The following is a 16,381-nucleotide window of genomic DNA, read 5'->3' on the forward strand; positions in this document are numbered from 1 at the left end:
CTGCGGACGCGCAGACATGCCGCGGCTCGCCGGCGTAGCCCTCGTCGGCGTCGCCGCCGCCCTAGCCCTGCTGCTCGCCGCCGCCCCGCCCGTCGCCGCTGTGGTGAGTACTCGCGCGCACTCCTGTTGCCATGGCGACCGGCCGCTGCCAGCGCTGCTAACTGTTACAGTGCCCACATGTCGTACGGTCAAATACGCCTAATGTCAACTGTCTTGCTAACCTTTCCCTCCACCTCGGATGACGCTACTCAGCAGGCCTGGCTACGACGCTTATCGCCTCATTATGTCAAGATATTTAGTGACCAACCTCTTCCCTTCGAATTAGGCTAGTGACTACGACGGAAGTGGCCGAAAAAATTGTGACAATTCGAAATCATCGTGGGATACTGGAGCGTGTTCTTCTTGTTTGTTTAACAGTATAACGTCGTCTACGGCTTCCATGTCATGAACTCAACTGCCATACAATGAAGTACGTCTAATGTGAACCATGTTACTACTTTTCCGCGTTTCTAGGTTGCTTGTCTGCTTTGGGAAGCGTGACAACTCCTTGTCAACAATGTTACTGTTGTGTCAATGACGTTTATCATCTTAGGAAGCAAGATTGCCATTGACTATTCCACTTCGTATCGAATACCTTTGCTGCGGACAAAGTCATTAGTCTACCACCAACGAAGGGTTTTGTGGTACGATGCTTATTTCCTTAGTAATAAAATACAATAAACAGCTCGCAGATGCTGACTTGTCAGATGTTTTATTCCAATGTCTGTCATATTAATAAACTTTCTACAGCATAGACACTTTTGCAGGTAACCTGTCAGTCACATGTCTCAGGCCTATATTTTTCAAGTGTGATTGTGACTAATCAAGATGAAAGAAACGTAAAGACTTCATCAACCTGTACGCTGGTTTGAACATCACAGTGCTTTACAGGGTGTGGTCCTATTGGAGATAGTATGCCGTTGACTTCTTGTTACCTCTGAACTGGCTTAACCAACCAGTAATTTACCGTAGACGCCTTGCCACGGTGCAACAAGGCATTTGTGAAAATTGACAAGATTTTTAGTAACAAATAATTTCCTCCCGCGTTCAGCATAGTTTTAGAGTTAATGCATACGCCTGATGTCATAACAGTAATCTAAAGAGATTCTACAGCAATTTTGTTATATTTTGGGTTTATTTGTTGCGACCAGAACCACACAGAACCACATGCGCCAGGAAAGGTGAACCCTCCCGACGGAACGTCACTGGGTCCTCTACGTCTGAGAGGTCATGGCGTTGAGCAAAACACAGTGCCGTCATTTCTTCCTGTCAGAAAGCTGAAACTTCTCCTGTCCTCCTAAGTATGGCTCGTTTATAATGTTAGTCATAGTGCTAACTTCTACCACTGAATACTTCTGTAGGGACGTGACAGGACCTTACAACGCCGACTGATGGTTGTGCCGTTCATCATGTCATGGTGTCAAGGCAATAAGCATTTGTATTTAGCACAGATATTCAGTGGAAGTGACCGACAAAATCACTATGATTTATGCTCATTTTGTGGTTTTTAATGAAGCTTCTTTATTTGTATCTGGAACTCTGACTATTGGTTTAAGGCAGTACAAAAATGAAAGAAAAGTGCCTCCGATTTATATGTAGCTTCTTCTTATTCCATCTTCTGTGTCAAGCTGATTCGCCACGCGTTCAGATGATAATGCTTTGTGCTCTATCGACGGAGCGTTGAAGCAAACTTTATGCACTATGAGCAGAAACATAGTTGTGACTTGAGGAACGTGATTGCTGCTACGCTGGCGCTGGATGTATTTTTCGGCTGGAAACGTAATACAGACGATACAGATAAAAGTGAAGTTTCCATAGGCTCTCTACACAAAATATTGAAACGCAAATACGTACATTTCACGTGTCGAGCTTTTACAAATTTTCAGAAGAATCTAATATCTCGTACATGTCGCTTGATATGATAAATTACTTACAGTGAATCTGTAGCGCATTAGATGTTTGGAATGTTGAACATGTCCAAACATGACGACTGTCTACAGTGACTCTAATGATGGTTTGCCATTAAAATCGTATCCATTACAAGCGCAGGTGCAATCTCGACACGCGTCTCTCTTCAGACATCCCAAAGCGAAGTGTAATGTGTATACTCCAGGCAACATTCTGTAAATAGTACAACAATGTGAAGATGGTACACAGGTAAAGGGACCGCGTATAAAGAAAATGTGAAGTGATTGACTGCCTCTCTTGTCAGTGTTTCCTCAATATGAGAATCATTCAACATTTGACTTTAAATATATGTGTGAAGATATATATTACTTGACAATAGAAAAGATAAGAAATTATTTTTCTACATAGCCATTAATGGCCTATCTTATGAGAAAATGTGCGCTATTCCAGCAAAAGAGAAGCTTTTAGCCGGTGCTTGATCGTTTTCGCGCCCTTTCATAGAAGTATCCACGAGATTCGAGTTTTTGACATTCAAAGTGATTCTTAAGCGAATCAGGAATGTTGACTTCAAGTCCGTGTCGGTGTTAGGAGGGGGAGGGGCCAGGGAGCAGGGAGACGGTGGGAATGAGGGACAGTCTTAGCAAATGACTTCATCACTTTAGTGGCGATAGACTACAGATGCTTCAGCAGATCTCTACATGATGCACTTGTTCTCTCTCTTCCCCCTCTCCCGTTCCATCCCCCCCCCCCCCAATCTCCTAACCACACTCACCTCCGCAAAGTATGTCGTGTTCAACTCTTCTGACCCCAAAAAACGAAAATGTATGTGACTCGGTCTTTCTTGACCAGCAAAGTGTTGTACCTTCTTAAACCTTGCGTGTCCACACACATACTTTTTACGATGATATTGAGGAGCTTCAGTACGTTTTGTACATTGCTCAGTGGACGTAAATAAGTTTCTCTCGCTCGCCTATCAGAAGATGGGTAACTGTCAGCTGCTCCGGCCACAGGGCATGCACCAACTGCCTCTGCCATCTTTCACCAGCCGTCTTACTAGTACGAGCGTTACCCGCAGCTTGGCACACTACTATTACAAGACATACTTCTCAATCAGCAATAATAACAACTATCACAGTACCCACGATGCGACTTAAACTTTTAAGGCCGTCAGAAGCTCTCGTCATAGATAACCCTCACTCTTGCTGCTCGAAAATATTCCTCTCCGTCCATAAGGGGGAGGGGGGTGGGGGAAGGGAGGGGGGTACATAGTCTTCCAGGAAGCACATCTGCTTTCTTTTCTCTCTTTTCACTCGGAACCCTGCACTGCCTACTGCCATAGAACTGATGACTTGCACAATACGTCACATAATGAAGAATTCCTAATATGGACCGTACTATTAATCTTGTTTTAGTTTCATACAACAGGTTTTTCTGTAGGAAACCGGAAAAAAGGTTGTAAGGCGCCTGGTGGTTTGACGTTTATCGTGCTGTAGCCTCGAAATAAATCGTAACTATCAACTTTTCATGGCGTTGATGTTTGTTTTGCTATGCAAGTAGCCTACAAAATCATGAGGATTTATCATTATCTTAGGGGTTTGATTCACATTTCCCTATTCCCATATTTCGTAAGTAAAAAAGCAATTGAGGCTCCAGTCTTTCTGACAAATAAAGATGATTCATCTCTTTGCTTCAAGTTTTTACAATACCAATCGATTATTTTATCTCTTATTTCTACAACTGGCTTTGATTTATACAGTCGTATGTCTTAGTCGGTAAAGGCAACCTCGTTCTCCAGATTGCCATCTGTGGCTGTGCTGTTAGTCAGAATACAAAATTATGGTATAGCTATTTTGTTATTTACTTGGTGACCAGAAATTTAGCGCAAAATTGTTTTAAAGTAGATGTGAAACCAAGAGATAAACGAATTCATTGAAACCAAAGAAACAATACCGAAATATATGATGTGATTAAAAAAGGGAGAAGCTGTGGTTTGTTTAGTGACTTCAGATTACTTTCTTCTGTGGGTGTAATCATTACAACCGCAGTGAAGTTGGATGTCGTTTGTTTTCAAGATTAGATACTAGTATATTACTAGGCAAAAACTGTTGGCAATTGTAGTAATTTTTGTAATTGACAATTTTTTTTGTAGTGATACTGTGTCTATTATAGCGGACTCGAGCTGCTACTCTTTCTTTACGATGTCCAAAGAATTCTGAGTTTAGTGCTGCATTCGAAAACAGATTGCTTGGTTCCAACCGTACATCTACTATACTTTCGGACCTTCATCGTCTACTGAAAGTTTCTCTTCTACACCGGAAAGGGGCATGGATTTACACTTATGGTTCTTTACTGACTTGATCCCTTGCTAACTTGTCTTTTTTTTCCTCTTGCTAATTTTTGCACGTTCTTACTACACAATGGAAACGCATACTATTGTTGCTAACTTGTGGATTTTCGAACTGTAAAGATGCAGTTGTTTGACTACGGTTCACACTGGTGTATTATTCTGATCTTGGAACAAAAGACTGGAAGACCCATCAGTATTTCAAAGGAAGTTAAGTGTGTGAATTTAGTTGCCACCGACACTGACTTTACGGTTAGTACTAGAATATGAGAGAGTGGTTTGTGGAAGCCTGAGGCTTAGTTGCCGATTGGAATTCAAAAAATACGCGGGCACAAACAATTTCTTTTAACGATAGTGTGGTAGTGATTAACGTTAGATGATAGTCGAGCACCTTAATGAACACCTCAGTCTAGAAAAGTTATCTGTTAATGGAAGTGGACTTTTATGCGTTGATGTGATCTTCATCCAGACGGTTGTCATGCAATGAAATGAATCTTTATGCACGACAGTGCAGCTTCGCATACACTCAGTCGAGGCGTACACTAAGCGATGACCACTTTTAATATGAAAATACCCTGCTTCCGGCATTGTACTGTACTGTCGGGAATTCTGTGAAACAGGACACTATAAAATCATTTTCCTTTCTTGCCTCAGAGAGAAGACAGCACCATTATTTTTCTTTTTCGAGTCACTGTAATGCATCTGGCGTCTTACGAGCGTCTTGTCTTCTTGTTTGTGCTATTGCTGTCTGGGTTCCTTAAAAATTATTGTTCCCAGTTCTGGAGCTGTCTGAAGCTATTAAAGATTGATGCTGCTCTCCTGAAGACCATATGGGACTACGTTTTTTTGTGGAAGCCTGGGGACTAGCTCGAGTGTCTGTTGTTTCCTTTCTTTTTCTTTTTTTTCTCGTGTCTCACTCTTTTCCGTGTTTACTTTAACTATCTCGCCCGTTAATGGCTCCGAACAGGGGATGTCGGACTCATCAGAACTTTAGCTGTTGAGATACATATTCCCTATAACTTCTCTCCTCATACGATGTAGTACTTTGAAAAATACATGCGATTACATTTTCAACATTTTCATCCTTGTGTTCGGAGTCGGCAAACATTCACCGCATGATATTCGTTGCAATATTATCAACAGACTTGTTACACTATTAATGCAGTAGACTGACATACAATTAATATCTACTCTTGGCAGTGAATATTAGCACAGCATATGACGCCAACAGCACTGACTAACACCACAGGACATACAGTGGATAAACTGGAATAAATGGTGTCTGGAGGGTGTCTATTGTGGGATATAGCGATCTGCAGAAACTTCAGTTCACTTTAGTCCAAGATTGCCGTAACGTAGATGTGTCGCCTTTTATAATTTGATGTATTATAGACCTAAGCTGACGTCTTCTTCAAACCTAATTCATAGAGTAGCACAACCGTTCTAAAAGCCCTGATATCAGTGGAGAAACTGTAATAAATGGTGTCTGGAGGGTGTCTATCGTGAGATACAGCGATCTGCAGTAACTTCAGTTCACTTTAGTCCAAGATAGCTGTAACGTAGATGTGTCGCCTTGTAGAATTGGATCTATTATAGACCTAAGCTGACGTTTTCTTCAAACCTAATTCATAGAGTAGCACAACCGTTCTAAAAGCCCTGATATCATCTCTCCTTCATTTTGCATTTCATTTCTTTCCTGTAGAGTTGTCTCACGACCTTTTATCGCAAAGGTAGTGATATAGAAATTGGTCACACAAATGCCTGTCTAGAAAATACCACCCATTTGCTGTGTTTATTTGCTCTGAGCGCTGAAAGAAACTAAACTTATCATCTAGCAGTGTTAACAATAGATACCAAGATTAGAATTGAGCAATGCACACATATGAAGCTTTTTACATGTTTATAACTCCCAGTTGTACCGTTTGCAGTTGAAATGAAGGCTGAATTCAGTCCGAAAGAAAAGCAAGCGACAGTGACATGGCAGTCACACTCCCAAGACTGTGGCAATGGTGGCAGTGGCAGCAAGGTGTAAGGCGGAGGGGGGTGGGGGTGAAGGTAGGAAAGAAAGAGTGGGTTTGTGGTGGTTCTTCCCACTCACCACGTCCTCACTGGTCCGCCGCTTTTGTGATGTTGGCCAGTCGTGTCAGATGCCCTTGGTAGGCAACAAACAAGGGTACGTATTTCACCAGTGACAACGCAGTGGAGTGAAGAGGAAGTAGCAACATTTTTAATTTATATCTCGAAGTTCAGATTAATAAATCGGTTTAGTCGATGGAATAACCAGTGAGGATGTGCTGAATTGAATATGGCACAACTTGGCTAAAAGAGAGGGTCAGTTATAGGACATATCGCGAGGCATTAAGGATTCTCAATTTCGTAATGGAGGGAAGTGTGGAAGGTAAAAATTGTAGAGGGAGACCAAGCCTAGGATGTAGGCTGCAGAAGTTCCGCAGAAGTGAAGCGCTTGCACAGGATAGATTACCTTGAGAGCTGCATCAAATTAGTCTTCTAACTGAAGAAATCTACAGCAACAGACGCGGAGAAGTAATCGTAATCAGTACATCAGTTGTTTAAGGAATGGAGTACTCTAGGCTTTGCATGCAAATAAATGTTTTGCTGTGGTTTCTTTTTCGATATGTTTGACGCGTTTCATGGACATAATTCCATCACAGTCAATTTAAATATATTATGTTCGCATTGTGATTGCTTGTGTAGCCGCATTCGCCCACATAATATCATCCTGTGTGATGTAAACTGAAGAAAAGAAATTAAATGGGCTTGTATATGTCCTATTTAAGAGTGGAAATGGCTTAATAGGTTGTTGTTGTAAAGCTCCATGCCCTCGGGAAAAATTACGGCTGTAGTTTCCCCTTGCTTTCAGCCGTTCGCAGTACCAGAACATGGAGCATTTGTGTATGTAGCTCAAGATGGATCGAATATGTGGCAAACAAACATATTAACATCTGTATGCAAGCTAGCTAAAAAAACAACATGTAAGCTATAAATCAAATCTTATATGAAAGCTACGTCTCAGCATGTTGGAAGAGATAGAGCGTGGCGCATGACTATAGAAACAAGCACCATGGGAATATACTCCAGTGAAAATAAACCTGATGATGAGATCGTACCTTTAAGACACGTAACCAGATAAAAAAAATAAAGACGTCAGTCACATAATAAAATACTTATGTTCTCTTGTATGGGCTGAATAGACCTGAGTCTCCATTCACACGATGGAGACCAAGGGGGTGGGGGTGGAGATACGAGGATTCTGACTATATTAACGAAGCGAGTGAGTATTTTGCTGTCTGGTCAGTAGTCCGACTTTCGCTACGCAATTGTGATTTGTTTAAAAAGAAACCATTTATTTACTCTTCTCTGCGGTATTCGACTGTGCTTGAGAAGGGGCTTATACTGATATGTGTTCTACCGGCAGTTTTTTCCCCCATTTTTAGAGTATTCTTCAGCTCTTTTTGTACCCCGTTTTACAGCAAACTGTGACTGCGACATATCACTATATTTCTATCCTCAGTGGGTCACGAACACTCTCGAGAAAAGTAAGGATTTCCACTTTGAACAAACCACACCAATTATTCTATGTCGATACATTAAAAATTGTGAATAATTGACATTAGGGCAAAATACACACCACACATGTATGTTAAAACCTGTAAGTAACTGACATCACGGCAAACTGCACACCACGTAGATCACTGCCTCTTGTTGGAAACATTATTTCGGTACCTTAAACAGTTCCATAGACATTGGAGGGTAAGTAAATTACTCAAAATTACGACAGAGCGTGGTAAGGCTCTTCTAATACTCCTGGCTTTGTAATTTATCTCCATAATTGTCTTCCTCGTGCCGGCTAGATACCGAAGATGAAAATTTATTTAATCACAATTATTCGAATTGGTTGTACCTGTCTCCAGCGCCGATACAGGATAGACTGAATATACAAGTGACACGGAACACCACAGATGTCAGAAAAACCTGTGTTTTGTGCTGTGTGAACACCTCCTGTAGATGCAATAAGTTTGTATCACTTTGGAAGACCTTACATCCCGCTGCAGCCGTCAAAGAGGCGGCTGCAAGAAGGGGGATTTCTTAAGAATGTAAGGCACACGAGTTTTGGCATTCTGCGGTCCTGCGGACGTAAACAAAAAAGGAGGTCACAAAACTTGGAATATAGTATGTGAAGAGAGTGCGACAATAAATAGCTCTACAATGGGCAGAGTATATTTACAACGGATTTATTATTAGTATTAAAGTAAATAATCTTATTTTTCGGGGAAAGGATAGGAAGGTTGGGAGTTTACATCTAGTCAGCGAAGAGTTTATTAGAAACGGGACACACCCTCGGATTTGACAAGGACGGAGCACGAAACCAGTCGTCGCATATTTAAGGGAATCATCCTGGTTTTGGCCTTAAGGGAAAGTACAGAAGCCCTAAATTTGGATAATTAGTTCTGTTTCTCTCGAGTCCAGTGTAGTTAATCAGTTTCATCATCGGAAACGTACTAAATCAATGGCGCTCTCCTCTCTAGTCTACAGTCTTAAATTCAGCAGCCAATATTCGTTGAAGTTTGTTCTTTACTTCCTTCTTCATACCTGCACCCATACATCAGAATGCCTTACAATATTTTCCACACGATCATACCTCTAACTCGGATGGAATGGTTCAATGTTTTTCCGTTTAGTTTGTCACATGACTAATCGATACCCAAGCCTGCGCTCATTCAGCGCTGCATCCGTGCTTTCTCCTGTTCTTTGTCATCCATGTACACTCGAGACATCTTCCCAGTTCAAGTCTGTCTCTCGTCCAAGTGTGTTTTACTATGACTAGCCATTCGGTGGGACAGCGTGTCAATTCGTCATCCGGCTATCCAGTTTTAGGTTGTACGTGGTTTCATCAAATATCTTCATGCGAATGACGGATTGATTAATATGAAAAGGACACTGACATTTTGCACCCTCGTCCTTCCTCAGTTCGATCTTGCAATAAGTCTCTAATGCCCCCGATATCGACAGGACCTTCAACCATTATTTTATTTCCTTGAAAGATTATGTGCTACCTCCCTTCAATCAACCTACCCATTTGTCTTCCTCAGAGTGTTTAGTAACAACATTCTGGAATCTGTATGCACGTTGTTCTCTGCAAATTTTGGAACACTGCAGCGTTGAGGTGCACTCTCGTTAATGTCTTTCTTTAGGTTTTTTCGGCTGTGGGTTGTCGCAAAATTCATCTGCTGCCGCTGGCAAAGTATCCAGGCTGCCAGTAGCAGCGCCTGAGGTTACCGGACTCGTTAAGCTACTACACAACGCTGGGCGGTACATGAGCAAGCCCACTAGCACAGCTTATATGCGATTTCCTGGAGACGCTCTCGCAACGGAAAATGCCCATTTAATCTTCCTGCCACTTCTTTCTTGCGAATTCCAGAGTCACCAAGTATTAAATAAAACCTTGTATTAAATGCTGCAAGCGCTCGTCTATCTGAGCCAACTGCACCACGTCGTATGGTTGTTTTGGCGTTATTTGGTGTTTTGAATGCAGTTAGCAACTGAGCAACGATTTATTTAAATATTGTTTCTTTTTGAAGTATTGCCACTGTAATTCTGAAGAAACAATGCAAATGTGCTTTCTGCAAGTGCAACATATTGATCATCAAAGAAGCAGCAGCACGGGTATGGTGTACGAGGTGAATTGAACACTGACCAACGTCAGTTAGCTCGTTCTCTGTCTACGAATCAACCAACGACCACCCCTCGACACGACACGAGGCGCACTGGCGAGAAAGCCAGCTTTACGACGAGGACGTCACAAGCAGCCAGCCGCTGAGAGTTTTGAGGACAGTGAGAGAGAGTGGCCCCGGGAAGCTACGCCCACGCGGCGGGTGCTTCCAGATAAGCGCGGGCGGCCGCTAGGCGCAGCAAAAAGTAAACAAGCCCGTGGTGCGCCCTGTCTTTATCTGCCGTCTGGTACGCCATGATACTCTTAGCTTACGCCACAATTCATAACATGTTACGCTCTTATGTTAGCGTTAAGAGGAGGAGACATTCTATGCTAAGACGATGGAATCCAAGTCGTCAATAGCGCTTGTGACTGCAGCAAGTAGCTACAACCCTTAACTCTTGAACTTTACGTTACTAATATATGTATCTGCTCGTATCAAAATGCTTTCAGATTTTTGGCCTTTCAGTGCTTTAAGTGTTGCAACGGCGTAATATTGAGGACCGGAAACAGCACTGTTTTCTTTTAAATTAAGAACTAAAACCTCATTTTAAGTATAGGTGAATTAAAATGACTTTTTTAAGAGTTAAACCGCAAATATACACACGCACACACACACACACACACACACACACACACACACACACACACACACACTGAGTTCTTTAAGGAGGAACAAAATATAGCGTAGGCATTCTGGGTTGGTTCAAATGGCCCTGAGCACTATGCGACTTAACTTCTGAGGTCATCAGTCGCCTACAACTTAGAACTAATTAAACCTAACTAACCTAAGGACACCACACACATCCATGCCCGAGGCAGGATTCGAACCTGCGACCGTAGCGCTCGCTCGGTTCCAGACTATAGCGCCTAGAACCGCACGGCCACTACGCCCGGCAGGCATTCTGGGACGTAATCTGATTAATAGATATAGCTATGACTTTAACACTCAAAAGTGATGCTTGAAGGACACCAGTCTGTTATTAGCATCTTACCTAACGTGATCGTCGACTTGATACCTGATAAATCATCTGGAATGATAGGACCATATGAAGATGGGTAAATGCGCTCGTACCCCCAATTTGTAATTTAAGCTGTCTCAAGATTGAAAAATAAGCCCCTAAGATACTACCTATGAATAAACCTATATTCATAAAAAAAATGGTTCAAATGGCTCTGAGCACTATGGGACTTAACATCTGTGGTCATCAGTCCCCTACAACTTAGAACTACTTAAACCTAACTAACCTAAGGACATCACACACATCCATGCCCGAGGCAGGATTCGAACCTGCGACCGTAGCGGTCACGCGGTTCCAGACTGAAGCGCCTAGAACTACACGGCCACACCGACCGGCGATATTCATAAAATTAGGATCTCCACATTACATACGAATTCTCTGCAACCGCCCTCCATGGATAACTTCAAAAATTGACTTTAACATTTTTCCGTAATCCAGCAACCAACACTCCACGTCCGTTGCAAAAGTGTTTTCTTACAGTATCCCGTTTTTGTGGTCTGTGTGATGCAAAGCACAGACCAAGTAACCCTCAAAAACTGTGATTACTTTTGCGATTCTTGACATTGACTGATTCTCGCATAGTTATTCATTAGCATCTTTGTTGACGTAAATCAGTTGTCGATTGATTATGGGCATGTAAGTTAATCAGGTGTCGATTGATTATGGGTTTGTAAGCCAAAACTAGCTAACAGTAATAGTAAACACTGAACGACAGTCAAAGTGTGTTGCTTTTCGTTGATAAAAAATACTTGTTCTAGTTTTGCGACTTCGGAAGAGTTCATTGACACGAACATGCGGAAGTACTGAAAACTACATCTGTTCTGGTGGCGTAGATCCTCACAGCGCGCTGCAGAGTTCATTAAGTCTCACTTCGCCTGCTTTGGAACACCTGTCAAGTCGAATTACGTTTGTGAAGAAACCTCTTACTATCACTTACATTTCACGTTGCAGACACCGAAAGCAGAAGTTTGTAGACGAAGAGAGCAGTAAAGTAGATACAGTGCGCCTGTAGCACAAAGAAAACTACCGCTGGGCACTGATAGACCGTGCTTTTATCGCGTAGTTAATTCCTCCTTTCACTTTTTCTATTCCTTTCCCACTGTGCTCGAGGTATAGCTTTCTGAGCAGAGACGAAGCGCAGTGAAGCAGTGTGGGTGGCAAAGCGTCACTGGGAGAGCACAGCCTTCGAATTTCCGCATTTCCGTCGTAAAATATGGGTGTGAAATAATACATTCTTCTTTCGACTCGCCTTTTGGAACCGATTTCGAGGTAGCTTATTTCTCTTGTCATGTAATTTACTTGCAAGTGACTTCGCGGAAGAATAATGAACAACAGCCGCTACGCTGCATACTGATGCATCATTTGACGAGGAATGAAAAGGTTATTAGCTGCTGCCTGAGAGATATAATGGTTTAGAATGACTCCTCGTCACACTCCTCACCTCAAACGACCCTGCTCCTGTTCTTAAAAAGGTAGTTATTGTTCAGCTACACTCTGCTACTGAATCCACGATGGTATGTTGTCATAAAAAAATGGAAGCTTAGGTTTTCTGGAACACTGCATCTTTGAAATGAGGAAAGACTCAAGGTTAAGTTAACGCTCCACTAATGTTCGGCACAGGTGGAGCACTAGCGAGGTTAGACAAGGAGAGGAAATCGAACGTAACATTCCAGAGAATTACCCCGGTAATTCACTGATGCGGTTTAGAGAAAACATAAGCACAGATTTTGACTAACTCTGTATCTTATTCGTTCTGGATACGTCCGTAATACCTTAACCCGTGCGTGGGTGAGGTGACAATGTAAAATGTTTAATTTACTCCGGAAATGGAATCTGTCAAGCGTCTAGCACACACTATCATGTTCTGACCGGACTGACCCAGTGAATCTTTGGAAAAAATCTTTCAGCGAGGCTCTCACTATAGTACTGTTGGTATCACTAGTTCACCCTCTGTTGAGAAACCTTGGAGCACTTACTACGACAGCTCGTATACAGCAGCGCCGCAAGGCGACTTTTCGCGACAAAAAAGATATCGGATTGCCACCTTGCGCCATATGCTGTTGTCTAATGAAGCTTGTGGCTTAGGAGCCGTGATGGTACCTTAAGTCTATCAGGTACACACAAATGTTGAATATAATTATTTCAGAAGCGGATACAAAGGACAGTGATAACTTCGGATAGATGTCACTAGCGAAAGGAGGATACTGTCACTCTCAGAATGATCTGTTTTATAATCTAGGATGCTCACGACAAAGACCGAATACTGTTATCGAAAAAAGACAAGATTGCTGGAGCTCACTTTCAGGGCTCTAGGAGCCATTCTTACCAAATACCATAAGTGGTAAACCTAATGCTTTCAATAAACGTGACACAGCAAACGTAAAATTGTGAAAAAATCTCTTTTACGCCGACGGAATCTTTTTTTTTATTAAACAGGTACGACACTCTGGACATGACAGCCCATACGCTGTTGGTAGAAGGTCTTTTGATGGGCCGGTGGTTCTAGGCACTTCAGTCTGGAACCGCGCGACCGCTATGGTCGCAGGTTCGAATCCTGCCTCGGGCATGGATGTGTATGATGTCCTTAGGTTAGTTAGGTTTAAGTAGTTCTAAGTTCCAGGGAACTGATGTCCTCAGATGTTAAGTCCCATAGTGCTCAGAGTCATTTGAACCATCTTTTCAAATAAATGGCTCTGAGCACTATGGGACTCAACTTCTGAGGTCATTAGTCCCCTAGAACTTAGAACTAGTTAAACCTAACTAACCTAAGGACATCACAAACATCCATGCCCGAGGCAGGATTCGAACCTGCGACCATAGCGGTCTTGCGGTTCCAGACTGCAGCGCCTTTAACCGCACGGCCACTTCGGCCGGCGAACCATCTTTTGATCGCTGAAAAACAATCTTCTTCGAATAAAGCAATTCTTCTTGTATATCTACGTCCGTACTCAGTGAACCACTGTGAAGTGGATGACAGACGTTATTTACCATTATAGCACGTATTAAGGTTTACCCAGTTCCATTCTAATGTGTAGTTGGAGAAGAATGACTCTGTATGCGCTGCAATTAGTCTAATCTTGTCACGGTGGTTTTGTGTTTCCCTAGCTTCCTCATTTAATACTGGTTCCTGACACTTTGTGTGTAGATTTTCACGGACCAGCTGCCCTCTATACTCAAGCGTCTGCCAATTCATGGTTTTCAGCATTTCCATGACAGTTTAGAGAGTCAAACAAACATGAGACTATTAGTATAGCTCTTCTTTGTTGGTGTTCACTATCTCCTGTTAGTTCTGTGTGATATATGTCCCACACACTTGAACAATATTATAGGAGGGATCTCACGAATGCTTTGTAAGTAGTCTCCTTTGTAGAGTGAGCGCACTTTCCCAGTATCTTACCAATGAAACTAAAACTGCCACATGGTTTAGTCCGACTTAGCCTTCGTGATCATCCCCTATCATATTCACTAAAACAAGCGCGTGGGGCATCCTCGCGCTCTAGGGCGCCTTGTCACGGTCCGCACGGCTCCCCCCGTCGGAGGTTCGAGTCCTCCCTCGGGCGTGGGTGTGCGTGTGTTGTCCTTAGCGTAAGTTAGTTTAAGTTGGAATAACTAGTGACCTCAGCAGTTTGGTCCCAAAAGCCCTTACCACAAATATCCAATCGCTAAAAACTGTTACACACAGGTGTTTGAATGAGTTGACCGCATTCATAGGCCAGTGCATTTTTTTCGTTTTGTGAAGCGCACATTTTTACGTTTCTGAACCTTTAAAGCAAGCTGTTCCACTTTGAAATCTGATCAAGATCTGACTGATTATTTGTGTAGCATTTTTCAGATCGTACTTCATTATAGATAACAACATGACTGTGTGGGGCACATCCGAAATTACTTCTACATCTGTCAGTGATGCTCCATGCAAGATAGAATTCTGCACCTTCTCTATCAATATGCGCAGGTTCAAAATGGTTCAAATGGCTCTGAGCACTATGGGACTTAACTGCTGAGGTCATCAGTCCCCTAGAACTTAGAACTACTTAAACCTAACTAACCTAAGGACATCACACACGTCCATGCCCGAGGCAGGATTCAAACCTGCGACCGTAGCGGTCTCGCGGTTCCAGACTGTAGCGCCTAGAACCGCTCGGCCAATATGCGCAGGTAAAGACCTCACACTGTGACTGAGACGTTCCACTGTTTTGTCTAAATGTCCTAAGAAACATCTGTAATGAGTTCAGCGTCGACGGACCACCGCTTAAATATGATATTTTATGGGACGCCTGCGTTGCCCTGTGAAATTTCTGGTACCATGTCCACAGAACAGTCGGTGTGAGGTAAACGATTAGCGGTCTGTTGTCTTGACGAAGAAAACTGAGCCGGTGAGAAGGTCCGACAAGACGCTCCGAGACCTGTGCAAATAGCTACGAAGCGGCCTGCCAGGGCGGCGCTTCTTTTGAAGTCACCTGATCACTCTGCCGATGCACCCGTACCGCACCGTTGCTCTGGCGGAACATCAATGTGCGTCGCAGAGTGGCACGGACACAGTGACCAAATGCATCGTAAATACATGAGCAGTGGCTCAAAACTCTTAATTATAATAACGTTGGTGCAGTGCAAATTACGCTACCTGACAAAAAAAAGTGAAGCACCTGTAAGACTTGGATGTCAGTGTAACTTCATACACGTACACGCCATCAGAGGATATGTAAATGATTAAAGTTGCATTTCTCTGTGACAAGTAGAGCAGTCACCAGAGTGCATTAACGTTGTTCGTGTTTAGTGTTGTTACCAGACCTGATGGGATATATTAAGGGCCTTAACAGTATCAGATGTTGCGTGATCACTGTGAAGGACACGGAGATGCCGCGTACTCGTATGAGACAGTGTTATCAGCACCTGACGGAATTTGAAAAGGGCCTCTTTGTGGGTCTCTATTTGGCTGGCTGTTCGATTAGTGTACTGTCCAGATTTGTCGGCCATTCGGATGTGACAATGGCCCGTTCTTGCACTGCATGGGAACGGGAGGGCAGGAACAGTCGTCATTAAGGTTCCGGTCGACCACGTCTGACCATCACAAGGTAGGATCGCCATGCTGTGCAGTAAGCATTCCGTACATATATGCGTCTGCCATCCGAAACAAGTAATGAATAAACTTCGTGTCACATTCCGTGTTGTGCCGCCCCGTTGGTCTGAGACTAGCAGTAGGTAGCAGTAGCAGTACCGTGCCATGCGTAATCTGATGTTAACACCATGACATAAACGGCTGCGTTTGGAATGGTGCCCCGACCGGGAAGCATGGACAACTGATAAATGGCTTCGCAGCAGTGGGAGAGGTGCCAGTCT

The 16,381-nt window shown here is 43.0% G+C and overlaps 1 protein-coding gene across 1 annotated transcript in view; it reads left to right on the forward strand.

Moving 5' to 3' along the window:
• The first annotated feature begins 10 nt into the window (after window positions 1-10).
• LOC124616033 (collagen alpha-5(IV) chain-like) overlaps window positions 11-16,381 on the forward strand; it is a 616,123-nt gene continuing 599,752 nt past the window's right edge. The window contains exon 1 of the mRNA XM_047144251.1: window positions 11-103. Coding sequence (XP_047000207.1) covers window positions 17-103 — 87 coding nt within the window. The 5' untranslated portion in view covers window positions 11-16. The remainder of the gene's footprint in view (window positions 104-16,381) is intronic.

Source organism: Schistocerca americana, chromosome 5 (assembly GCF_021461395.2).
Source record: "Schistocerca americana isolate TAMUIC-IGC-003095 chromosome 5, iqSchAmer2.1, whole genome shotgun sequence".
NCBI classification, from domain to species: domain Eukaryota; kingdom Metazoa; phylum Arthropoda; class Insecta; order Orthoptera; family Acrididae; genus Schistocerca; species Schistocerca americana.